Below are 27,223 nucleotides of genomic sequence, written 5' to 3'. Positions count from 1 at the left end.
AATATTAAATTGGCTATGATATAACCATGGCTGTGTATTCCACTATATTCACTACAGTGGCTGGAAACATTGTTTTCATTCATAATTACTTGCATGGATTCACATGGCAAATCAATCAGCAATTGAGAAATTCAGATTCAAATTCTAGACATGCCCCTTTGTCTCTTGATGTTCAATGCAGACTTATGCCCGTCTCCAGTAGAGATCCATTTCCTGGAGAGTTTAGGTGTAGGAGTTTAGTCTTAATTACAACTTGTAACTTGTGGTAGAACTCCGACTTGTACCACGTGATAGCTGTACCACCTGACCACTGCAGATTCATTTGCCGTTGATAGTGTTGCCATAAAAACAATCAATCATCTCCTAATTATGGTAATTATTACGACGTCCAACCCTAATCAAACACACCTGAACAAGCTAATCAAGGTCTTCAAGATTAGGCTATATTAGAAAGCTGCAGGCAAGTGATTTTCATTAGGGTTGGAGTTACCCAGACCCCCAATTGGATCTTTAAAAAACGCATTTTCAAAAAAGTGTTTTAAACTCTTTTGATAGCGTTTGTTGTGGGACTCAGCTGATATTTTGATGCGGCAACAGGGGTCTTTCTTTGTAGTTTTGTGGTCCTTGCTGTCTGCCCCTCCTGACTCACTAATTCAGTGCATCTTCCAGCAGAGTTGATTTTGAGATTGCAGGTCGAGAGGATGACAGCTCAAGTGTACTGCTCGTTTAGTGCCGTTTTATTGTGTCTGTCTGCTTGTTTAAGCACAACAGACGCTGGAGTCCTAGGTGAGAAGTTCTTTTAGCTTCATTACGCAGCCCGAAGAAGTGCATAAATAAAGTGCCTTACAAAATTTGATTTCCGACACATCTGCTTGCAAAAATGCAGTACAGACGTCAAGTGGAAGTTCATCTTTGTATGTTGGTTTAGTTTTAATAATAAGCAAAGTATAAATATGCAAACTGTCATAAGTTTATGCATTTTTTTCATTGTACAAGTAAAACCCATATAATCACTAATGGGCATTTTTGTTTACTGTTAAACACGAACATTAGTGTTATAATATGGCTGCAAAATTGTTACCGGACTGTATCAATCCTGAGTTTAAACTTTTGCCTAAAGTCTCTTTTTTTTTTGTTTGTTTTAAGAAATGCATAAGCCTACAATATAACGTGGGGAGCTAATTATAACCGATAACTCTGCATTTTACATATATAGTGGGTTTCTATATTTGTTTTGTTTTCTGTTGAGTGGCTTATTAAAATGCTTAAAAGGAAATGAGGGTGGTCATGGGGATGGCATCATTTTTGAAGATGTACACCAGTAAATTGGTATACAACAAATTAACTGTCCATGCTTTCTATCAGCATTGCACTATTACTCACTCTACTACAGTGGGGTAGGTTGTAACTTCACTCTCAGTCTTTGAAACTGATTGATGCGGTTTAGTGAAAAATGGTAGATTTCTAAGCTACTTGAAGCAGATAAATGTGTGAATATTATAAAGTTTGAGACTCATTGCAAAACCCCTGACTTGCAAATGCTGAAGCAAACTATTACAGCACTTCCTGGTCTCCCCTAATGATCCTCTTCTGTAGTGTCTGGTCAGTGTCCGGCGATGCTGAGGGGCGTGCCCTCCCGACGAGATTGCACTTCTGATAGAGACTGCTCTGGAGGACACAAATGCTGTCAATTTCCCTGTGGGTCTGCGTGTGTGCCGCCTGTTTTCAGTGAGTTTTAATTATTGATGCATGCTATACGTCTTCCAGGAAAAAAAAAAACCCTGAAAAAGTTTTCACTGAGGAATTGCTAGCAAGTTTCACAAATAATTGCAAAGAAACCGCGAGTAACACATTGAACTAAACGTGAAACTATGAAGTAGATGGACTGAATATTCCGGTAAATCCTCCTACGATCTTTTTTTTTTTTTTTTTTTTTTTCTTTCATACAGTGTATGAGACATTCAGTATTCAGTGACGTGGTTTCTCTGTCATGTGTCTCTATAACAGCAAAGGCAGGGGAGTGTCCAAGCACAAAGTCTGGAGCAGGAATGTGTGCAGAGTTGTGTTACTATGACAGTGACTGTCCGAACAATGAGAAATGCTGCAGCAATGGATGTGGACATCAGTGTATGGATCCATTTGCAGGTATTTGTGTTATTATATTAGTGTTTGGGTCAGCTTCCTCATTTCAGTTTGTCTTGTCTTATAATTAATCGTTCTCAATGTAAAAAGTATTCAGCCAATAGCACAGGATGGCTTTACAAAATTAATTCATATGATTAATAATACGATCATGATTAATAATTAAGAGGTGTAAAACTTGGTATTTGGGTTTTGTGCTGTATCTGAGACTGAATGCCTCTAAACGGACTGACTGAAGTTGACTATCTGTATCCATCCAGTGAAGCCTGCAGCCGAACCGCCGAGGCCTCCAGGAAAGCCTGCAGCCGAACCTCCAAAGCCTCCAGGGAAGCCTGCAGCTGAACCTCCAAAGCCTCCAGTGGAGCCTTCTACCGAAGAGCCGGAGCCTTCTAACGAACTGCCGGAGCCTTCTACCGAACCTCCGGAGCCTTCAGACGAACTGCCAGTGATGCCTGCAGTGGAACCCCCGAAGCCTCCAATGAAGCCTGCAGCCGAACCCCCGAAGCCTCCTGTGAAGCCTGCAGCCGAACCCCCGAAGCCTCCTGTGAAGCCTGCAGCCGAACCCCCAAAGCCTCCAATGAAGCCTGTGGCCGAACCCCCGAAGCCTCCAATGAAGCCTGCAGCTGAACCCCCGAAGCCTCCAATGAAGCCTGCAGCTGAACCCCCGAAGCCTCCTGTGAAGCCTGTGGCCGAACCGCCCAAGCCTCCAATGAAGCCTGCAGCCGAACCTCCAAAGCCTCCAGGGAAGCCTGCAGCCGAACCTCCAAAGCCTCCAGGGAAGCCTGCAGCCGAACCTCCAAAGCCTCCAGGAAAGCCTGCAGCCGAACCTCCAAAGCCTCCAGTGGAGCCTTCTAACGAACTGCCGGAGCCTTCTACAGAACTGCCGGAGCCTTCTGCTGAACTGCCGGAGCCTTCTACCGAACCTCCGGAGCCTTCAGACGAACTGCCAGTGACGCCTGCAGTGGAACCCCCGAAGCCTCCAGTGAAGCCTGCAGCCGAACCCCCGAAGCCTCCAATGAAGCCTGTGGCCGAACCCCCGAAGCCTCCAATGAAGCCTGCAGCTGAACCCCCGAAGCCTCCTGTGAAGCCTGCGGCCGAACCCCCAAAGCCTCCAATGAAGCCTGTGGCCGAACCCCCGAAGCCTCCAATGAAGCCTGCAGCTGAACCCCCGAAGCCTCCAATGAAGCCTGCAGCTGAACCCCCGAAGCCTCCTGTGAAGCCTGTGGCCGAACCGCCCAAGCCTCCAATGAAGCCTGCAGGCGAACCCCCGAAGCCTCCTGTGAAGCCTGCAGCGCCTCCAATGAAGCCTGCAGCCGAACCTCCAAAGCCAACTGACCCTTATGGCCAACATCCTGGCCATAAGTAATGTGACTATGCATGCAGTGCTGATTTAACCATTGGATGTATGGTGTTTTCCCTGTTTATCATCAAATAAATCTCACACTTGTAAGACCATTTCCTCTCTTTTTTTTTTCTTTTTTTTTTTTAAGTGGGAAAACAAGGAATTAGATTTTTGTATTCCAGTGTTAGTTTGGCTGTGCTCATTGGAATCAATGCGTGAGATCCCACTCTCCAAAGCCGCGCCTCTTTCAAAATGCTTGAACGCACACCAGAGTCTGTAAAGTGTCACAGGTTGAAAGACTGCACTAAATTGCCTCATGTCTAAAATGCATAACATTACAGTGATAATGAACATAAACAACTTGCAGTGCTCTAGTTGTACCACCTGACTGATGCAGATTCATTTCGGCGTTGATGGTGTTGACATGGAAACGTCTGAATCCAAATGCAATGATTGGACGAACAATTCTATGAATTCTGTGAAGTTTCAACCAGTATTGTCTATTGACCAATAGTCTTCTGCATTCTGAAGCATTTTAGTGAAATTGTCTTCTAGTGGTCATTTTATTTTAGGAAGTTGCAACTTCAAGCCTATTAACAGATGATCCCTTTAGTTACCTGCGACCAAATGAGTTCTGAATGCCTGTAATGCCGAGTTCACACTGCACAATTTTCAAAGTAGTCGGGTCACTGTTCTTTCCACATCGCACGGCTATCTGGGGTAACGTTCAGTTGCTGCTGTGTGCACGATGCACCGACGACAGTTTCACAGTGCATGACTATACAACCAAACCCACGCAAGAAGCGGCAGGAGTAGTTGTGGCTGAGAGGTTATGGCGATGGACTTGAAATCCATCAGGGTCTCCCTGCGCAGGTTCGAACCCTGCCGACTGTGTGGCTCTTTGTCTGTTTGCGACAGGAATTGTGACATCTAGGAGCTTTGTACGAGCTGCTTTTTTTTTTTTTTTTCTAACACGGACATTGGGCTCTTTTCAAGCCTGAAGTGGGCATCGTTTCAAAAGGCCCAGATCATATGTGATTTTGGCCATTCTATTCAGGCTGTCGGAGCAATGGCGTTGGCATCCCCCGACAACTTCACGGCCTTCATGTTGTGCAGCTCAAGAGTCGCCGCATTATATTTTATGGAGAATCTTGGATATTAGTGTTTTGAAATGTTGCATTCGTTCTCTCTTAGAAAAGTCAAACAGAAACCTACTCATTATGTCCCAATTGCTCTTTTGTCGAAACCACCTTAGAGTTAGCAACATGCCATGAAAAAAAACTCCACTCTTTCAATGGCAGTGTTCCTAGCTTTGGAAGGAGCAGCCTATCTCTCTCGTCCCTTTATAAATTGTGGTCTTCATCCTTTAATACCACAAACTTTAAGCTGACAAAGCATGAACACTTTAAGGAGAAAGTGCTGTTATATCCCTAGGGTGGCTGTTCCCTGTCAAAAGCCCGGCTAGCTCAAATGGTAGAGCATCAGACTTTTAATCTGAGGGTCCAGGGTTCAAGGAAACTTCCCCTAATCTCTTGCTGTGCTCTTCCCAGCCTTTGAGAGAGGTGGTCTTCCTCTTCAAGATAAGGGTTATTTCCCAGCATTTGGTGTTGTTTTGCCTGCTGTAATGCTTGGTTACTAGGGACTTTAAGCAACAGCTGCGGATTGCCCAACACTGCCGTTCCGGCAATGGCAAAGAGCTAAAGAGCGCAAAAATCACTAAGCGACAGTAAAGAGGACGGCGTAGGGGTAATTTAATCATCAGACAAAATACAAAAAAAGGAAGTGATTTTAAAAAGGAAGAGAAGGGTTGCTTTTGGCATTTAATGATATACAGAAACGATTACAATGCCACATAACCTAAAACACAACATTAATGTTCTTAATCTGTCACGTAGTAACGACTACGGCAAATCAGCTGTTCTCCCGTGGTAGACGGTTACAGTAGAACGTCGCGAGGTAGCAGTTAATGTCGCTCGTGCGCAATAGAACGACAGAATGCCGTTCCACCAGAGGCTGTTGCTTAAAGTCCCTACTGTCTAAGCAAGCGGTGATGGGGGACTTTGAGAGAACTGAGCTGAAGCTTGCCGTTGACTCTGTACGTGCAGGCCCGGGGCAAGTGGAAAGATTGCTTTCTCTGTATAGCATTTAGTACTCTGCGTTGTGCCCGCAGCATCCCCAGTCCAAATCCGGATGATGGCATCTTTTCGTGTAGGTGAAGACGTTGTTGAACTCCTTTTTGCCAACACAATATTTTCGCCATCCACATTGATAGTTGGCCCCGGTGTTCTCTGAGCATGTGACTCACTGGTGGGAGTAGTCGTGGCCGAGAGGTTAAGGCGATGGACTCGAAATCCATTGGGGTCTCCCCGCGCAGGTTCGAACCCTGCCGACTACGTGGCTCCTTGTCACTTTGTCTGTTTGCGACAGGAATTGTGACATCCAGGAGCTTTGTACAAACTCCTTTTTTCTCTAAAATGGAAAATTGGGCAACCCACATCTCTTTTCAAGCCTGAAGTGAGCAGGTTTTTGTGTAGGCGAAGACGTCGTTAGTTTATAAATAAGTGTTTTGGCACACCTGTCCGAGTGGCGCTACAAATTCTTCCAAAATCTGATTTTATGTTATGTTATGTCTGATTCGGGCATGTTAAAGGGGACAAGATGTAAAATGAGTTTCTGATGTCCCCAGAGTGTGTATGTGAAGTTTTAGCTCAAAATAGCCAACAGATCCTTTTTTAACAGCATGTTTAAATTGTCACTTTTTGGTGTGTGCCCTTTAAATGCAAATAAGCTCTATTAGCTCTAAATCACTATTGGGTGGTTGTGTACACACACTGCCAACACACATTTATGTCCAAACAGCATGCAAAAGTGAATTTTGCCTAATAGGCCCCCTTTAAATTAGCATTCGACAAACGCGAACAAACTTTTACTTACGTACACTCACAATAACAATTAAATGTTGTGCTTTTGTAAAATAAAGAAAACAAACAGGGTGCGCTGTCTGCCGTCTCGGTCTCAGTCACAGAAATGAACCAAAACTCTACAGGCTACTTGCCTCGGTCACGATAAGAAATATGTCTATAGAAAGCTTGAGTGAACAAATATTATCTGATTATGCAATCCATATGAAACCATCCAATATTAAATTGGCTATGATATAACCATGGCTGTGTATTCCACTATATTCACTACAGTGGCTGGAAACATTGTTTTCATTCATAATTACTTGCATGGATTCACATCGCAAATCAATCAGCAATTGAGAAATTCAGATTCAAATTCTAGACATGCCCCTTTGTCTCTTGATGTTCAATGCAGACTTATGCCCGTCTCCAGTAGAGATCCATTTCCTGGAGAGTTTAGGTGTAGGAGTTTAGTCTTAATTACAACTTGTAACTTGTGGTAGAACTCCGACTTGTACCACGTGATAGCTGTACCACCTGACCACTGCAGATTCATTTGCCGTTGATAGTGTTGCCATAAAAACAATCAATCATCTCCTAATTATGGTAATTATTACGACGTCCAACCCTAATCAAACACACCTGAACAAGCTAATCAAGGTCTTCAAGATTAGGCTATATTAGAAAGCTGCAGGCAAGTGATTTTCATTAGGGTTGGAGTTACCCAGACCCCCAATTGGATCTTTAAAAACGCATTTTCAAAAAAGTGTTTTAAACTCTTTTGATAGCGTTTGTTGTGGGACTCAGCTGATATTTTGATGCGGCAACAGGGGTCTTTCTTTGTAGTTTTGTGGTCCTTGCTGTCTGCCCCTCCTGACTCACTAATTCAGTGCATCTTCCAGCAGAGTTGATTTTGAGATTGCAGGTCGAGAGGATGACAGCTCAAGTGTGCTGCTCGTTTAGTGCCGTTTTATTGTGTCTGTCTGCTTGTTTAAGCACAACAGACGCTGGAGTCCTAGGTGAGAAGTTCTTTTAGCTTCATTACGCAGCCCGAAGAAGTGCATAAATAAAGTGCCTTACAAAATTTGATTTCCGACACATCTGCTTGCAAAAATGCAGTACAGACGTCAAGTGGAAGTTCATCTTTGTATGTTGGTTTAGTTTTAATAATAAGCAAAGTATAAATATGCAAACTGTCATAAGTTTATGCATTTTTTTCATTGTACAAGTAAAACCCATATAATCACTAATGGGCATTTTTGTTTACTGTTAAACACGAACATTAGTGTTATAATATGGCTGCAAAATTGTTACCGGACTGTATCAATCCTGAGTTTAAACTTTTGCCTAAAGTCTCTTTTTTTTTTGTTTGTTTTAAGAAATGCATAAGCCTACAATATAACGTGGGGAGCTAATTATAACCGATAACTCTGCATTTTACATATATAGTGGGTTTCTATATTTGTTTTGTTTTCTGTTGAGTGGCTTATTAAAATGCTTAAAAGGAAATGAGGGTGGTCATGGGCATGGCATCATTTTTGAAGATGTACACCAGTAAATTGGTATACAACAAATTAACTGTCCATGCTTTCTATCAGCATTGCACTATTACTCACTCTACTACAGTGGGGTAGGTTGTAACTTCACTCTCAGTCTTTGAAACTGATTGATGCAGTTTAGTGAAAAATGGTAGATTTCTAAGCTACTTGACTTGACGCAGATAAATGTGTGAATATTATAAAGTTTGAGACTCATTGCAAAACCCCTGACTTGCAAATGCTGAAGCAAACTATTACAGCACTTCCTGGTCTCCCCTAATGATCCTCTTCTGTAGTGTCTGGTCAGTGTCCGGCGATGCTGAGGGGCGTGCCCTCCCGACGAGATTGCACTTCTGATAGAGACTGCTCTGGAGGACACAAATGCTGTCAATTTCCCTGTGGGTCTGCGTGTGTGCCGCCTGTTTTCAGTGAGTTTTAATTATTGATGCATGCTATACGTCTTCCAGGAAAAAAAAAAAACCCTGAAAAAGTTTTCACTGAGGAATTGCTAGCAAGTTTCACAAATAATTGCAAAGAAACCGCGAGTAACACATTGAACTAAACGTGAAACTATGAAGTAGATGGACTGAATATTCCGGTAAATCCTCCTACGATCTTTTTTTTTTTTTTTTTTTTTTTTTTTTTTCTTTCATACAGTGTATGAGACATTCAGTATTCAGTGACGTGGTTTCTCTGTCATGTGTCTCTATAACAGCAAAGGCAGGGGAGTGTCCAAGCACAAAGTCTGGAGCAGGAATGTGTGCAGAGTTGTGTTACTATGACAGTGACTGTCCGAACAATGAGAAATGCTGCAGCAATGGATGTGGACATCAGTGTATGGATCCATTTGCAGGTATTTGTGTTATTATATTAGTGTTTGGGTCAGCTTCCTCATTTCAGTTTGTCTTGTCTTATAATTAATCGTTCTCAATGTAAAAAATATTCAGCCAATAGCACAGGATGGCTTTACAAAATTAATTCATATGATTAATAATACGATCATGATTAATAATTAAGAGGTGTAAAACTTGGTATTTGGGTTTTGTGCTGTATCTGAGACTGAATGCCTCTAAACGGACTGACTGAAGTTGACTATCTGTATCCATCCAGTGAAGCCTGCAGCCGAACCGCCGAGGCCTCCAGGAAAGCCTGCAGCCGAACCTCCAAAGCCTCCAGGGAAGCCTGCAGCTGAACCTCCAAAGCCTCCAGTGGAGCCTTCTACCGAAGAGCCGGAGCCTTCTAACGAACTGCCGGAGCCTTCTACCGAACCTCCGGAGCCTTCAGACGAACTGCCAGTGATGCCTGCAGTGGAACCCCCGAAGCCTCCTGTGAAGCCTGCAGCCGAACCCCCGAAGCCTCCTGTGAAGCCTGCAGCCGAACCCCCGAAGCCTCCTGTGAAGCCTGCAGCCGAACCCCCAAAGCCTCCAATGAAGCCTGTGGCCGAACCCCCGAAGCCTCCAATGAAGCCTGCAGCTGAACCCCCGAAGCCTCCAATGAAGCCTGCAGCTGAACCCCCGAAGCCTCCTGTGAAGCCTGTGGCCGAACCGCCCAAGCCTCCAATGAAGCCTGCAGCCGAACCTCCAAAGCCTCCAGGGAAGCCTGCAGCCGAACCTCCAAAGCCTCCAGGGAAGCCTGCAGCCGAACCTCCAAAGCCTCCAGGAAAGCCTGCAGCCGAACCTCCAAAGCCTCCAGTGGAGCCTTCTAACGAACTGCCGGAGCCTTCTACAGAACTGCCGGAGCCTTCTGCTGAACTGCCGGAGCCTTCTACCGAACCTCCGGAGCCTTCAGACGAACTGCCAGTGACGCCTGCAGTGGAACCCCCGAAGCCTCCAGTGAAGCCTGCAGCCGAACCCCCGAAGCCTCCAATGAAGCCTGTGGCCGAACCCCCGAAGCCTCCAATGAAGCCTGCAGCTGAACCCCCGAAGCCTCCTGTGAAGCCTGCGGCCGAACCCCCAAAGCCTCCAATGAAGCCTGTGGCCGAACCCCCGAAGCCTCCAATGAAGCCTGCAGCTGAACCCCCGAAGCCTCCAATGAAGCCTGCAGCTGAACCCCCGAAGCCTCCTGTGAAGCCTGTGGCCGAACCGCCCAAGCCTCCAATGAAGCCTGCAGGCGAACCCCCGAAGCCTCCTGTGAAGCCTGCAGCGCCTCCAATGAAGCCTGCAGCCGAACCTCCAAAGCCAACTGACCCTTATGGCCAACATCCTGGCCATAAGTAATGTGACTATGCATGCAGTGCTGATTTAACCATTGGATGTATGGTGTTTTCCCTGTTTATCATCAAATAAATCTCACACTTGTAAGACCATTTCCTCTCTTTTTTTTCTTTTTTTTTTTTAAGTGGGAAAACAAGGAATTAGATTTTTGTATTCCAGTGTTAGTTTGGCTGTGCTCATTGGAATCAATGCGTGAGATCCCACTCTCCAAAGCCACGCCTCTTTCAAAATGCTTGAACGCACACCAGAGTCTGTAAAGTGTCACAGGTTGAAAGACTGCACTAAATTGCCTCATGTCTAAAATGCATAACATTACAGTGATAATGAACATAAACAACTTGCAGTGCTCTAGTTGTACCACCTGACTGATGCAGATTCATTTCGGCGTTGATGGTGTTGACATGGAAACGTCTGAATCCAAATGCAATGATTGGACGAACAATTCTATGAATTCTGTGAAGTTTCAACCAGTATTGTCTATTGACCAATAGTCTTCTGCATTCTGAAGCATTTTAGTGAAATTGTCTTCTAGTGGTCATTTTATTTTAGGAAGTTGCAACTTCAAGCCTATTAACAGATGATCCCTTTAGTTACCTGCGACCAAATGAGTTCTGAATGCCTGTAATGCCGAGTTCACACTGCACAATTTTCAAAGTAGTCGGGTCACTGTTCTTTCCACATCGCACGGCTATCTGGGGTAACGTTCAGTTGCTGCTGTGTGCACGATGCACCGACGACAGTTTCACAGTGCATGACTATACAACCAAACCCACGCAAGAAGTGGCAGGAGTAGTTGTGGCTGAGAGGTTATGGCGATGGACTTGAAATCCATCAGGGTCTCCCCGCGCAGGTTCGAACCCTGCCGACTGTGTGGCTCTTTGTCTGTTTGCGACAGGAATTGTGACATCTAGGAGCTTTGTACGAGCTGCTTTTTTTTTTTTTTTCTAACACGGACATTGGGCTCTTTTCAAGCCTGAAGTGGGCATCGTTTCAAAAGGCCCAGATCATATGTGATTTTGGCCATTCTATTCAGGCTGTCGGAGCAATGCCGTTGGCATCCCCCGACAACTTCACGGCCTTCATGTTGTGCAGCTCAAGAGTCGCCGCATTATATTTTATGGAGAATCTTGGATATTAGTGTTTTGAAATGTTGCATTCGTTCTCTCTTAGAAAAGTCAAACAGAAACCTACTCATTATGTCCCAATTGCTCTTTTGTCGAAACCACCTTAGAGTTAGCAACATGCCATGAAAAAAACCTCCACTCTTTCAATGGCAGTGTTCCTAGCTTTGGAAGGAGCAGCCTATCTCTCTCGTCCCTTTATAAATTGTGGTCTTCATCCTTTAATACCACAAACTTTAAGCTGACAAAGCATGAACACTTTAAGGAGAAAGTGCTGTTATATCCCTAGGGTGGCTGTTCCCTGTCAAAAGCCCGGCTAGCTCAAATGGTAGAGCATCAGACTTTTAATCTGAGGGTCCAGGGTTCAAGGAAACTTCCCCTAATCTCTTGCTGTGCTCTTCCCAGCCTTTGAGAGAGGTGGTCTTCCTCTTCAAGATAAGGGTTATTTCCCAGCATTTGGTGTTGTTTTGCCTGCTGTAATGCTTGGTTACTAGGGACTTTAAGCAACAGCTGCGGATTGCCCAACACTGCCGTTCCGGCAATGGCAAAGAGCGCAAAAATCACTAAGCGACAGTAAAGAGGACGGCGTAGGGGTAATTTAATCATCAGACAAAATACAAAAAAAGGAAGTGATTTTAAAAAGGAAGAGAAGGGTTGCTTTTGGCATTTAATGATATACAGAAACGATTACAATGCCACATAACCTAAAACATAACATTAATATTCTTAATCTGTCACGTAGTAACGACTACGGCAAATCAGCTGTTCTCCCGTGGTAGACGGTTACAGTAGACGGTTACAGTAGAACGTCGCGAGGTAGCAGTTAATGTCGCTCGTGCGCAATAGAACGACAGAATGCCGTTCCACCAGAGGCTGTTGCTTAAAGTCCCTACTGTCTAAGCAAGCGGTGGTGGGGGACTTTGAGAGAACTGAGCTGAAGCTTGCCGTTGACTCTGTACGTGCAGGCCCGGGGCAAGTGGAAAGATTGCTTTCTCTGTATAGCATTTAGTACTCTGCGTTGTGCCCGCAGCATCCCCAGTCCAAATCCGGATGATGGCATCTTTTCGTGTAGGTGAAGACGTTGTTGAACTCCTTTTTGCCAACACAATATTTTCGCCTTCCACATTGATAGTTGGCCCCGGTGTTCTCTGAGCATGTGACTCACTGGTGGGAGTAGTCGTGGCCGAGAGGTTAAGGCGATGGACTCGAAATCCATTGGGGTCTCCCTGCGCAGGTTCGAACCCTGCCGACTACGTGGCTCCTTGTCACTTTGTCTGTTTGCGACAGGAATTGTGACATCCAGGAGCTTTGTACAAACTCCTTTTTTCTCTAAAATGGAAAATTGGGCAACCCACATCTCTTTTCAAGCCTGAAGTGAGCAGGTTTTTGTGTAGGCGAAGACGTCGTTAGTTTATAAATAAGTGTTTTGGCACACCTGTCCGAGTGGCGCTACAAATTCTTCCAAAATCTGATTTTATGTTATGTTATGTCTGATTCGGGCATGTTAAAGGGGACAAGATGTAAAATGAGTTTCTGATGTCCCCAGAGTGTGTATGTGAAGTTTTAGCTCAAAATAGCCAACAGATCCTTTTTTAACAGCATGTTTAAATTGTCACTTTTTGGTGTGTGCCCTTTAAATGCAAATAAGCTCTATTAGCTCTAAATCACTATTGGGTGGTTGTGTACACACACTGCCAACACACATTTATGTCCAAACAGCATGCAAAAGTGAATTTTGCCTAATAGGCCCCCTTTAAATTAGCATTCGACAAACGCGAACAAACTTTTACTTACGTACACTCACAATAACAATTAAATGTTGTGCTTTTGTAAAATAAAGAAAACAAACAGGGTGCGCTTTCTGCCGTCTCGGTCTCAGTCACAGAAATGAACCAAAACTCTACAGGCTACTTGCCTCGGTCACGATAAGAAATATGTCTATAGAAAGCTTGAGTGAACAAATATTATCTGATTATGCAATCCATATGAAACCATCCAATATTAAATTGGCTATGATATAACCATGGCTGTGTATTCCACTATATTCACTACAGTGGCTGGAAACATTGTTTTCATTCATAATTACTTGCATGGATTCACATCGCAAATCAATCAGCAATTGAGAAATTCAGATTCAAATTCTAGACATGCCCCTTTGTCTCTTGATGTTCAATGCAGACTTATGCCCGTCTCCAGTAGAGATCCATTTCCTGGAGAGTTTAGGTGTAGGAGTTTAGTCTTAATTACAACTTGTAACTTGTGGTAGAACTCCGACTTGTACCACGTGATAGCTGTACCACCTGACCACTGCAGATTCATTTGCCGTTGATAGTGTTGCCATAAAAACAATCAATCATCTCCTAATTATGGTAATTATTACGACGTCCAACCCTAATCAAACACACCTGAACAAGCTAATCAAGGTCTTCAAGATTAGGCTATATTAGAAAGCTGCAGGCAAGTGATTTTCATTAGGGTTGGAGTTACCCAGACCCCCAATTGGATCTTTAAAAACGCATTTTCAAAAAGTGTTTTAAACTCTTTTGATAGCGTTTGTTGTGGGACTCAGCTGATATTTTGATGCGGCAACAGGGGTCTTTCTTTGTAGTTTTGTGGTCCTTGCTGTCTGCCCCTCCTGACTCACTAATTCAGTGCATCTTCCAGCAGAGTTGATTTTGAGATTGCAGGTCGAGAGGATGACAGCTCAAGTGTACTGCTCGTTTAGTGCCGTTTTATTGTGTCTGTCTGCTTGTTTAAGCACAACAGACGCTGGAGTCCTAGGTGAGAAGTTATTTTAGCTTCATTACGCAGCCCGAAGAAGTGCATAAATAAAGTGCCTTACAAAATTTGATTTCCGACACATCTGCTTGCAAAAATGCAGTACAGACGTCAAGTGGAAGTTCATCTTTGTATGTTGGTTTAGTTTTAATAATAAGCAAAGTATAAATATGCAAACTGTCATAAGTTTATGCATTTTTTTCATTGTACAAGTAAAACCCATATAATCACTAATGGGCATTTTTGTTTACTGTTAAACACGAACATTAGTGTTATATGGCTGCAAAATTGTTACCGGACTGTATCAATCCTGAGTTTAAACTTTTGCCTAAAGTCTCTTTTTTTTTTTTTTTTTTAAGAAATGCATAAGCCTACAATATAACGTGGGGAGCTAATTATAACCGATAACTCTGCATTTTACATATATAGTGGGTTTCTATATTTGTTTTGTTTTCTGTTGAGTGGCTTATTAAAATGCTTAAAAGGAAATGAGGGTGGTCATGGGGATGGCATCATTTTTGAAGATGTACACCAGTAAATTGGTATACAACAAATTAACTGATGTCCATGCTTTCTATCAGCATTGCACTATTACTCACTCTACTACAGTGGGGTAGGTTGTAACTTCACTCTCAGTCTTTGAAACTGATTGATGCGGTTTAGTGAAAAATGGTAGATTTCTAAGCTACTTGACTTGAAGCAGATAAATGTGTGAATATTATAAAGTTTGAGACTCATTGCAAAACCCCTGACTTGCAAATGCTGAAGCAAACTATTACAGCACTTCCTGGTCTCCCCTAATGATCCTCTTCTGTAGTGTCTGGTCAGTGTCCGGCGATGCTGAGGGGCGTGCCCTCCCGACGAGATTGCACTTCTGATAGAGACTGCTCTGGAGGACACAAATGCTGTCAATTTCCCTGTGGGTCCGCGTGTGTGCCGCCTGTTTTCAGTGAGTTTTAATTATTGATGCATGCTATACGTCTTCCAGGAAAAAAAAAAACCCTGAAAAAGTTTTCACTGAGGAATTGCTAGCAAGTTTCACAAATAATTGCAAAGAAACCGCGAGTAACACATTGAACTAAACGTGAAACTATGAAGTAGATGGACTGAATATTCCGGTAAATCCTCCTACGATCATCTTTTCTTTTCTTTTTTTTTTCTTTTTTCTTTCATACAGTGTATGAGACATTCAGTATTCAGTGATGTGGTTTCTCTGTCATGTGTCTCTATAACAGCAAAGGCAGGGGAGTGTCCAAGCACAAAGTCTGGAGCAGGAATGTGTGCAGAGTTGTGTTACTATGACAGTGACTGTCCGAACAATGAGAAATGCTGCAGCAATGGATGTGGACATCAGTGTATGGATCCATTTGCAGGTATTTGTGTTATTATATTAGTGTTTGGGTCAGCTTCCTCATTTCAGTTTGTCTTGTCTTATAATTAATCGTTCTCAATGTAAAAAGTATTCAGCCAATAGCACAGGATGGCTTTACAAAATTAATTCATATGATTAATAATACGATCATGATTAATAATTAAGAGGTGTAAAACTTGGTATTTGGGTTTTGTGCTGTATCTGAGACTGAATGCCTCTAAACGGACTGACTGAAGTTGACTATCTGTATCCATCCAGTGAAGCCTGCAGCCGAACCGCCGAGGCCTCCAGGAAAGCCTGCAGCCGAACCTCCAAAGCCTCCAGGGAAGCCTGCAGCTGAACCTCCAAAGCCTCCAGTGGAGCCTTCTACCGAAGAGCCGGAGCCTTCTAACGAACTGCCGGAGCCTTCTACTGAACCTCCGGAGCCTTCAGACGAACTGCCAGTGATGCCTGCAGTGGAACCCCCGAAGCCTCCAATGAAGCCTGCAGCCGAACCCCCGAAGCCTCCTGTGAAGCCTGCAGCCGAACCCCCGAAGCCTCCTGTGAAGCCTGCAGCCGAACCCCCAAAGCCTCCAATGAAGCTTGTGGCCGAACCCCCGAAGCCTCCAATGAAGCCTGCAGCTGAACCCCCGAAGCCTCCAATGAAGCCTGCAGCTGAACCCCCGAAGCCTCCTGTGAAGCCTGTGGCCGAACCGCCCAAGCCTCCAATGAAGCCTGCAGCCGAACCTCCAAAGCCTCCAGGGAAGCCTGCAGCCGAACCTCCAAAGCCTCCAGGAAAGCCTGCAGCCGAACCTCCAAAGCCTCCAGTGGAGCCTTCTAACGAACTGCCGGAGCCTTCTACAGAACTGCCGGAGCCTTCTGCTGAACTGCCGGAGCCTTCTACCGAACCTCCGGAGCCTTCAGACGAACTGCCAGTGACGCCTGCAGTGGAACCCCCGAAGCCTCCAGTGAAGCCTGCAGCCGAACCCCCGAAGCCTCCAATGAAGCCTGTGGCCGAACCCCCGAAGCCTCCAATGAAGCCTGCAGCTGAACCCCCGAAGCCTCCTGTGAAGCCTGTGGCCGAACCCCCAAAGCCTCCAATGAAGCCTGTGGCCGAACCCCCGAAGCCTCCAATGAAGCCTGTGGCCGAACCCCCGAAGCCTCCAATGAAGCCTGCAGCTGAACCCCCGAAGCCTCCTGTGAAGCCTGTGGCCGAACCGCCCAAGCCTCCAATGAAGCCTGCAGGCGAACCCCCGAAGCCTCCTGTGAAGCCTGCAGCCGAACCTCCAAAGCCAACTGACCCATATGGCCAACATCCTGGCCATAAGTAATGTGACTATGCATGCAGTGCTGATTTAACCATTGGATGTATGGTGTTTTCCCTGTTTATCATCAAATAAATCTCACACTTGTAAGACCATTTCCTCTTTTTTTTTCTTTTTTTTTTTAAGTGGGAAAACAAGGAATTAGGTTTTTGTATTCCAGTGTTAGTTTGGCTGTGCTCATTGGAATCAATGCGTGAGATCCCACTCTCCAAAGCCACGCCTCTTTCAAAATGCTTCAACGCACACTAGAGTCTGTAAAGTGTCACAGGTTGAAAGACTGCACTAAATTGCCTCATGTCTAAAATGCATAACATTACAGTGATAATGAACATAAACAACTTGCAGTGCTCTAGTTGTACCACCTGACTGATGCAGATTCATTTCGGCGTTGATGGTGTTGACATGGAAACGTCTGAATCCAAATGCAAAGATTGGACGAACAATTCTGTGAAGTTTCAACCAGTATTGTCTATTGACCAATAGTCTTCTGCATTCTGAAGCATTTTAGTGAAATTGTCTTCTAGTGGTCATTTTATTTTAGGAAGTTGCAACTTCAAGCCTATTAACAGATGATCCCTTTAGTTACCTGCGACCAAATGAGTTCTGAATGCCTGTAATGCCGAGTTCACACTGCACAATTTTCAAAGTAGTCGGGTCACTGTTCTTTCCACATCGCACGGCTATCTGGGGTAACGTTCAGTTGCTGCTGTGTGCACGATGCACCGACGACAGTTTCACAGTGCATGACTATACAACCAAACCCACGCAAGAAGTGGCAGGAGTAGTTGTGGCTGAGAGGTTATGGCGATGGACTTGAAATCCATCGGGGTCTCCCCGCGCAGGTTCGAACCCTGCCGACTGTGTGGCTCTTTGTCTGTTTGCGACAGGAATTGTGACATCTAGGAGCTTTGTACGAGCTGGTTTTTTTTTTCTAACATGGACATTGGGCTCTTTTCAAGCCTGAAGTGGGCATCGTTTCAAAAGGCCCAGATCATATGTGATTTTGGCCATTCTATTCAGGCTGTCGGAGCAATGCCGTTGGCATCCCCCGACAACTTCACGGCCTTCATGTTGTGCAGCTCAAGAGTCGCCGCATTATATTTTATGGAGAATCTTGGATATTAGTGTTTTGAAATGTTGCATTCGTTCTCTCTTAGAAAAGTCAAACAGAAACCTACTCATTATGTCCCAATTGCTCTTTTGTCGAAACCACCTTAGAGTTAGCAACATGCCATGAAAAAAAACTCCACTCTTTCAATGGCAGTGTTCCTAGCTTTGGAAGGAGCAGCCTATCTCTCTCGTCCCTTTATAAATTGTGGTCTTCATCCTTTAATACCACAAACTTTAAGCTGACAAAGCATGAACACTTTAAGGAGAAAGTGCTGTTATATCCCTAGGGTGGCTGTTCCCTGGCAAAAGCCTGGCTAGCTCAAATGGTAGAGCATCAGACTTTTAATCTGAGGGTCCAGGGTTCAAGGAAACCTCCCCTAATCTCTTGCTGTGCTCTTCCCAGCCTTTGAGAGAGGTGGTCTTCCTCTTCAAGATAAGGGTTATTTCCCAGCATTTGGTGTTGTTTTGCCTGCTGTAATGCTTGGTTACTAGGGACTTTAAGCAACAGCTGCGGATTGCCCAACACTGCCGTTCTGGCAATGGCAAAGAGCTAAAGAGCGCAAAAATCACTAAGCGACAGTAAAGAGGACGGCGTAGGGGTAATTTAATCATCAGACAAAATACAAAAAAAGGAAGTGATTTTAAAAAGGAAGAGAAGGGTTGCTTTTGGCATTTAATGATATACAGAAACGATTACAATGCCACATAACCTAAAACATAACATTAATATTCTTAATCTGTCACGTAGTAACGACTACGGCAAATCAGCTGTTCTCCCGTGGTAGACGGTTACAGTAGAATGTCGCGAGGTAGCAGTTAATGTCGCTCGTGCGCAATAGAACGACAGAATGCCGTTCCACCAGAGGCTGTTGCTTAAAGTCCTCAGTTAAAGTTTCTCGATTGTTTACACACATTTTCTGAAAGCATGCCTCATATTCTCAGAACTCTACACACAAATCAAAAAACACACACACAATGGGCAAAACCCCTCAATTCTCCTGCAAAATGAAACTTTACATTCAAAACAATGTTATTTCTTCTCAAAATGGTATTTTGTTTTCAAATGACACACAAACCATCATATGAATAGACATTTACAGTATTAGAACCAGTTGAACACTGATGTGCTCAATGTAAAACACTACATACAAAACAACAGAAGAATTGACTGTATACGGTTACAGTAAAAAAACTAAAAAAAACAAAAAAAACATGTTGGCATCCATTGCTCCATTGAAGAGCTCACCTGTTGCCCTTTTATGCTAAAGATCTGATTGCTAATTGTTAAACTGTGTGACGGGTGTTTGCCCATGTGATGAGTCAGTGTGCATATTTGAATGGCAGTGTGTACCTTGTGAAAACAAGATATTTTCTGCATGAAAATTGTGCCAAAAGCAGAGAATTGTGTGTAGTGTTTTGAAAAAAGTGTGTTTTAGAACTGCAATCTGAGTGTAAAGCAGGAATTGTGCTTGTAGTTTAGCAGAATTGGTTCAGGGGGTTGGTGAATGAGTTACATGTTGTGGTCATTGTGTCTCAAGTACCAGTATTTGTGTGTAAACAATTGAGAAAAACTGTAAATCATGTAAAAGAATGTTACTCTTTTCTTTGAAGAAAATATTACTTTGTATGAAGTCACTGAAATTGTTCAAACTGTAAAGATGAAAAGTTTGTATTTTCTGTATTGGTGTTTGATGCTAGTGTTTTTACTCTCAGTGTGTTCTGAGTGACAGTGTGTGTTATCTTAGTGAGGGTTGTGCATAGTGTTTGGCTGCACTGAGCCTGTTTTGAGCCATGTGTTAAGAGTTGTGTTGCTTGGAGTGAGTTTTGCAGGTGATGTGAACTGTTTAGCTCAGCTGACTGTTGGTAGTGCAGACTGTAGTTAGAGTTTTGCACATGTAGCTCCAGTTGTGCTCACTGTCATTTAGCAATCGAAAAAAACTGTAAATACAAACTTAACCAACTGAACATCAGGTGCAAACGATGATTAACCAATGGTAGATAACATAAACATAGGAAACTGAACTGAACTAACAATTCACCCAAAACCAAAACACAGATAAACCCTGAAAATCAGATTATTTTAGCAATATATATTTTCATACAAAGTATTACTCACAAGAGGGTGAGTAAATGATGACAGAATTTAAATTTTGTAAACCCTGATCATCAGAATGATAGATTATCATGTAATGTAATGTCATTTTTAGAAACTTACTTAATATAATTGCCAGGATGTTATTTGTTGAACTGCTTTCATATATGATATGCTGAATGTGTCTTTTTAGAGATATGGTTGGGGGATCTTAGGAATATTGCTGGTGTTCTCCATCCTTCAGTTAATCATCTCCATCTGTATCTCAGTATTTGCCTGCAAAGCCACCAGCAGTAGACACTCTACAGTGGTTAATGTGGCACTAAACCAGGTAATGATTTAGTGGTGATGATGTAAAGTCTATAACCAGGGTCTCAGACAGTTTTATCCCAACAACCAATACTTATTTTTTTCTAGATATCAATCTACTGAAGTCAAGTCTTTTAGAGAATAATACCACTCCACTAAATAAGCCAAAGGTAAAGCTAGCAGAATGAAAAGGAGATATAAAGTGACCACAATGTGTTCCATTGTAAACTGCCTTTAACCTTAGTTGTCCTGAATCTAAGAACATCTACTGCAAATTTAAACTGTTCAATTTTCAATAAAATCCCTTTTGCCACATAGAAAAGAAGGGTAACACTTTAGAATAATGGTCCGTTGTTAACAAGTAGCTATGCAGCAAGTAATAGGTAGTACTACATTAACACCAAACTTAATACTATTATCTAATATGGAAGCGAGATTAACTAGATCACTGTTGACTTCAGGAGGAAGCATACGTTTCATAACCCACTCATTGTCAATGGTAATACTGTTGATTCAGTCAAGTCAAGTCAAGTCAAGTTTATTTATATAGCACTTTTCACAATACAGATTGTATCAAAGCAGCTTCACAGTATTAAATTAAAATAATACATCAATGCTTGTTTCTAGTGGAAAACGTCCACGTTTGGTAATGCTGATCAATAGTATTGTTGATTGATTAATTAAATTAAATATCCCCAAATATCCCCAACTGAGCAAGCCAAAGGCAACAGTGGCAAGGAACCGAAAAACTCCATCAGGTGACCTAATGGAGAAAAAAAAACCTTGGGAGAACCCAGGCTCAGTCGGGGGCCAGTTCTCCTCTGGCGTTTTTATGAACTAGAGGTCGGATTTAACTATAAGATTAAAAGTATTATATGAATGCCTGGCTGAAGAGATGCGTCTTTAATCTAGTTTTAAACTGGGAGAGCGAGTCTGAGCAACGAACAGTATCAGGAAGACTATTCCAGAGTTTTGGAGCTAAATGTGAAAATGCTCTCCCTCCTTTGGTGGATCTGGATATCCTAGGTATGACCAAAAGCCTCGAATTTACTGATCTTAAAGAGCGCGATGGATTATAGGGCGATAGAAGATCCGTTAAATAGACTGGAGCTAAGCCGTTTAGGGCTTTATAGGTCATTAGCAATACCTTGTAATTAATACGGAACTTTATAGGTAACCAATGTAGTGATGATAAAATTGGTGTTATATGATCATATTTTCTTGATCTAGTAAGAACTCTAGTGGCGGCATTTTGGACCAACTGTAGCTTGTTTAATGAGGACGCAGGACAACCGGCCAACAAAGCATTACAGTAATCTAGTCTCGAGGTCATGAATACATGAACTAATTTTTCTGCATCAGAAACTGATAGCATGTTACGTAGCTTAGCAATGTTTCTAAGGTGGAAAAAGGCTGTTCTTGTAACATATGAAATATGATTTTCAAAAGACAGGTTGCAGTCTAGTATAACACCCAGGTCTTTTACTGTAGAGCAGTGGTTCCCAAACCTGTCCTGAAGGACCCCCAACACTGCACGTTTTCTTTGTCTCCGTAATCAAACACACCTGATTCAACTCATCAGCTCATTATCACATGGGTTAATGAGCTGATGAGTTGAATCAGGTGTGTTTGATTAGGGAGACAAAGAAAACGTGCAGTGTTGGGGGTCCTTCAGGACAGGTTTGGGAACCACTGCTGTAGAGGATAAAGTAACAGGACATCCTACTATGTTAAAGTTGTAGTGTGAGAGGTTTTGTGGGCGGTTTTTTGAACTGATGATTAGTACCTCTGTCTTGTCTGGATTTAATAAAAGAAAATTGCGCGTCATCCAATCTTTTATATCTTTAACACACTCTGTCAATTTGGATAATTTAGCGTTTTCATCTGGCCGTGATGAAATATAGATTTGAGTGTCATCAGCATAACAATGGAAACTAATTCCATGTTTCCTTATAATATTTCCAAGTAACAGCATATATATTGAGAATAACAGAGGGCCTAACACAGATCCCTGCGGCACTCCATAGTTTACTGGAGTTATGATAGATTTTTCTCCATTTAAATAGACAAAATGGTAGCGGTCAGATAAGTATGATCTGAACCAACTTAATGCTTGTCCTTGAACACCAGTATAATTTTGTAGTCGATCTAAGAGTATTGTGTGATCTATAGTATCGAACGCAGCACTAAGATCAAGTAAAACTAGTATTGAGATACAGCCTTGGTCAGATGCTAAAAGTAAATCATTTGTAATTTTAACGAGCGCAGTTTCAGTGCTATGATGCGGTCTGAATCCAGACTGAAACTTTTCATAGATGTCATTTTCTTGCAAGAAAGAGCCCAGTTGAGCGGACACCACTTTTTCTAGTATTTTAGACATAAAAGGAAGATTTGAAATGGGTCTATAATTTGCTAGATTATGCGGGTCTAATTGTGGTTTCTTAATGAGAGGTTTTATAACTGCCAATTTAAATGTTCTTGGAACATGACCTAAAGATAAAGATGAGTTAATAATATTGAGGAGAGGCTCTTCCACTATAGGTAACACTTCTTTCAGTAGTTTAGTTGGTATAGGATCTAATAAACATGTTGTTGTTTTAGATGAAGTGATAACCCAGCGGGCACCTTGACGTCAATTTGACATCAACAAATAGTCAAGACTTTGACCACCATGTATGACATGCATGAATATGCATATTTTCATTATATTTTGTAATTATTTCCTTGTGGTTGTACAGATGCCTAACAAAGGTATCAATCTGACATGTTTTTTCTGGTCCCTACATCTCAGGTCAATATCATTGACATTAAATCGATGATGATTTGATGTCAGGAAACAAGACATCAAATTGATGTGAAATTTATGTCAAAACAATGTCTGAAATGTCTGAAAAAAGTATATATATTACTCATTGTAAATCAATGTGACAACATCTAAAAGACCTAGCCTGAATGATCTTGAAAGTTGTAGAACTAGGTCTATGTATTTTGCATGTGTGTTTTTATTTATTTAAATCCTAGCATATTTACATTTAGTTCACGTTTAAAATGACAGCAGAGCACTATAATTGCATATACTATAAAAGGTAAATTTAATCTGATCTGAATCTTAAAGCTTGATATTGAATGGTATCAAAATAGCATTAAAATGACATCAACATCATGGCATCCTGATGTCAAATAGATGCCCAGCAGGCACAGGATATAGACTATAACATCGGTCAGACGTTGGATTTTGGTTGAAAATGAAGTCGGGTTGACGTCTAAATCCAATGTTTGTTTGACGTCAAGCTCCAGCGTTGGGCAGTCGTTCAATTTTGGTTGGAATAAACCAAACAAAAAGGTGAAAGGCATGGGCGTACACTTATTACCAGCTTCACTTAAAGCTAACCAGATTTACTTTATTTAATTTCCGGTTTAAAGAAATAATATTTTGTATTTTGCGGTCCGCCTTGCTCTGATGTCATGCTGACGTATGTCAAAAAACGTTTTAAAAGACCTTAAGGCACGCCCCATCCCTTTTGGCACAGCCATTGCTCCAGGTGCGATTCAATCAAAGCTCGCTGCTGAATGGCTGCGAGATTGACTTCACTGGGGCAGTACTGGTCAACTGCCTCATTATTCTCTTGAGGTAAGTGGAGACGGTTGTTTTCAAATATGCTGTTTTATGAAGCCTTATATTGTCAAATGCAGCTCTTTGTTTGAATTAAATGTAGGTGATATTATTCGTATTGTAATGAGTTGTTTTTGTTTGCACTGAAGTTACCTTTTTCTCTGTAAAGAGGGTGTGAATGATACGTTATGTCTACAACTAGCCACACTTCAATCCTTGTGTGAAAACGTAGCTTACAATAGCTTAAATACTGCGTGAGGACTGTGTTATTTTGGCGCTAATATTATAATGAAAATTGTCAATTGATGCAGGTCGCTTCATGTCAAAGGTAGCGTCGAAGTTTCCTCATGTAATTAAAGGCGGTTAGATTAGTCACCGGCATGGGCGTCAGTTTGGTTTGAAATGTGCTGGGGACAGACGCATTCGGAAGTGCTTTTTCAGAAGTGCTGGTACAATGACGCATTCATTTTTTTCTCTCTTTCGCGCAGGTTATGTTTTGAAAGACGATGTCCTGTAGCTCAGGCACGGCCCCACTTTTCAACAGGCTCACCCAAAACTTAAAAAAACAACAACAACAACAACAACAAAAAAACTTTTACTATATTCGAATTTTGTCAATAATTATATAAAAAAATCGCTAATAATCTCATAATTTGTGCTAAAATAGTGTAAACATAGTAAACATTTTAAAAAGCTGGTTATATTTTGATGTTTCTGCGCAAGTTCAGCAGACTGGTTCGGGTTTGTTCCGATCAGAGCTCGGAGAGCGCATTTCTGAATATTCCGCTCCACTCGTTCATTCCGCAGGGTCGCTCGCTCAAGATGTCCTGTTGCCTGGTTCGAAAATATGTGGAATAAGGGCTGCTTCCGACTAAAAGTTTTTTTTTTTCTAGTCGAGTAGTAGGCTAGTTGTTCATTTAAGTCATTCGTGGACAAATCGCCCCTTTATATTAATTTAATCACTTATATAGCAGGATAATGAGCGTTTACGTAATATAGCCGCACTCAAGCGCACGACCGCACGCATAAAGCTTGCCACAAATAACCGGTAAAAGTAATGATTATGAGTGCGTCTAAATACGCTGTGAATGTGAATGTGAATGTGCATATACGCTGACTGAGTTTCGGTTCATTTATGAGACGAACTCCAGTTCACTCGCCGAAATCGACGCCTATCACCGGTGAAGAAATCCGGTGAGAACCGATTTCAGTGCGCGCTCACTGACAGAATTCTCTAATCATAAACCACAAAGTGCAATGTAGCGTAAGAAACCAGTAATGTTTACTGGTATTTCTCAAGAGTGAGTTGACCTTGCTTGCGCGTCTTGCGGTCATGTGCTTAATGTTACACAAATGTTACGCTTGCATCAATCTGTTTGAATGGGTTTCAAGTAGGATAGAGACGGCAGCTTCACTATATTTGCAGCAATTTTGCTCAATATTAAAGCATGATGTGACTCATAACGCATCGATTACTACGTTGACGAGATTCACAGTATTTTGAGGAGTGATAGAGACAAAATTAATGTTTTTCTTGTTTAACCTTCAGATATTCCTTATAGCAGGGTTTCTCAAACTTGTAACATAGCTCCAACCCTGATCAAACACAGCTGTCAGTTTCTAGTGATCTTGAAGACATTAATTAGCTTGCTCAGGTGTGTTTGATCAGGGTTGGAGCTAAACTGTGCAGGACAGTGGCCCTCCAGGACCGAGTTTGAGAAACACTGCCTTGTAGATTGTGGGTCGGCCTCAAAACCGACCAAACACCTTGAGTGTAACTTTTATCAATTAAAAATAAATTCACTATATTTTAGTTCAGTTATAGTTAGAATATAGTTTATGGTAATAAAGAATTATGATCAAATAATGTCGATTGGTGCATTACATTGTTCATGTCTATCAAATGCAGTGTTGAGCACTATAGCCAATCACACGCGTTTCTGCTGAGTTTAAAAATACAACGTCCAATCAAAGGCGGTTAGATTAGTCACCAGTGAAGAAATCCGGTGAGAACTGATTTCAGTGTGCGCTCCGTCACAGAATTCTCTAATCATAAACCACAAAGTGCAAATATAATGTATGTAAGAAATTCATTTTGCACTGTAGATAGACAGCTTTGTTTCTGGGGTTTTCCTACATTTTGCGGCCGCCGAATCGATTTTTTGTCCTGCCAGAGCCTTATTTTATCGGTGAGTGATGACTGCTGCACTTGTGAAAGGGCGCGCACTGAAAGAACGAGCAGGGAGAGAGAGAGCCCCGGCGGCGCGCGCGCACTCACGTCTTCAAAGCGATGTCTTGCTCTCTCTCCCTCATACAATTTATCAAAATCAAATGACCCAATGGTAAACTATTCAGTGATGAAATGTGTTCTGTGCATTGAAGACGCATGCTATTTCAAGAGTTGGACACCCATTCACTTTATTTTTTAGCAACTTGTTCTAGTTAACTTGGACTAAATGCATCAGTTTTTTGTTGTTGTTTTTTACATGGGTTCCCCAGAAATACTCATTGACTAATCAAAAAAATAATTGACAGATTAGTCGACTACCAAAATAATTGTTAGTTGCAACCTAATGGTAAACATTGCGTTCTATGTCTATAAGAATAATCTCCTTGAAAAATGTATGTTCTTGTAGTGGTAATAAAATATCCATAAGACTAATAACGCTTGAATTGTACAATTTTTGAAGAAGTGTTTATTTTAATAAGGACTGGAGTAAACAAATTAACAATGATTGAATGTAAAATGATTTCCTAAGCATGTGAAATGTTTTCAGTTTTTTTCAGCGTACCAGCACCGGAAGCTGTAACAGATTAAGAGTAAGAGGTAAGTTGCATTGGCAGCCATCCATATACTGTCCTATGACATTTGACATATTCCATTCCTTGTTCTACAACAACAACAACCAAAAAACGTCATCTTGCTGATAGCTTTTGCTCTTCCCAAATACAAGTAGCCAGGTGAGATGTTTGCAACTACATGACTTTTTATCAATCCAGTTGCAGTAGGCCTAATTCCAAGTCATGCACTGCCCTATTTGTGATTTGTTTTTAGAGGTTTTATACCGATGCTACAGAATTTTACCCTGGAAATCCAGAGTTCTCGCGAGAGCACAATGTGAAATAAATTGTTCTATAATTAAAACATTTCTTGCAGCAGTGCTGCAGTGTAATGGCTTATCTAAGGAACTGGAGGAAGCGTAATGCTGAAGTCCTTGCACTGGCTGAAAACTCGAGTGAGGAGGATGGAATGCTGGGGAGTGTGGATGAGGGAATGCTGGGGAGTGTGGATGAGGTTTTGTCACCTGATCACCACTCGGATATTGATTGGTTTCTATCGTCTGACTCAGAAACCCAAATTCTGTCTGATGAGTCCTCAGAAGAAA

The 27,223-nt window shown here is 42.3% G+C and overlaps 2 protein-coding genes across 2 annotated transcripts; both read left to right on the top strand.

Moving 5' to 3' along the window:
* Positions 1-473: 473 nt before the first annotated feature.
* On the top strand, positions 474-3,605 carry LOC311087992 (uncharacterized protein). The gene is made up of 4 exons (XM_084121598.1): positions 474-786; positions 1,597-1,728; positions 2,008-2,145; positions 2,436-3,605. The coding sequence occupies exons 1-4, from the start codon at positions 702-704 to the stop codon at positions 3,506-3,508; spliced, it is 1,428 nt and encodes a 475-aa protein (XP_083977724.1). The 5' UTR covers positions 474-701; the 3' UTR covers positions 3,509-3,605.
* Positions 3,606-8,482: 4,877 nt separating this feature from the next.
* On the top strand, positions 8,483-10,237 carry LOC311087993 (uncharacterized protein). Its single transcript, XM_084121599.1, has 2 exons — positions 8,483-8,778; positions 9,036-10,237. Exons 1-2 carry the CDS (start codon positions 8,586-8,588, stop codon positions 10,139-10,141), a joined length of 1,299 nt encoding a protein of 432 aa, XP_083977725.1. The 5' UTR covers positions 8,483-8,585; the 3' UTR covers positions 10,142-10,237.
* Positions 10,238-27,223: the final 16,986 nt, after the last annotated feature.

The sequence above is a fragment of the Abramis brama genome (assembly GCF_963993115.1).
Source record: "Abramis brama genome assembly, chromosome: 8".
NCBI classification, from domain to species: Eukaryota; Metazoa; Chordata; class Actinopteri; order Cypriniformes; family Leuciscidae; genus Abramis; species Abramis brama.
This window is presented reverse-complemented; position numbering and strand designations above follow the sequence as displayed.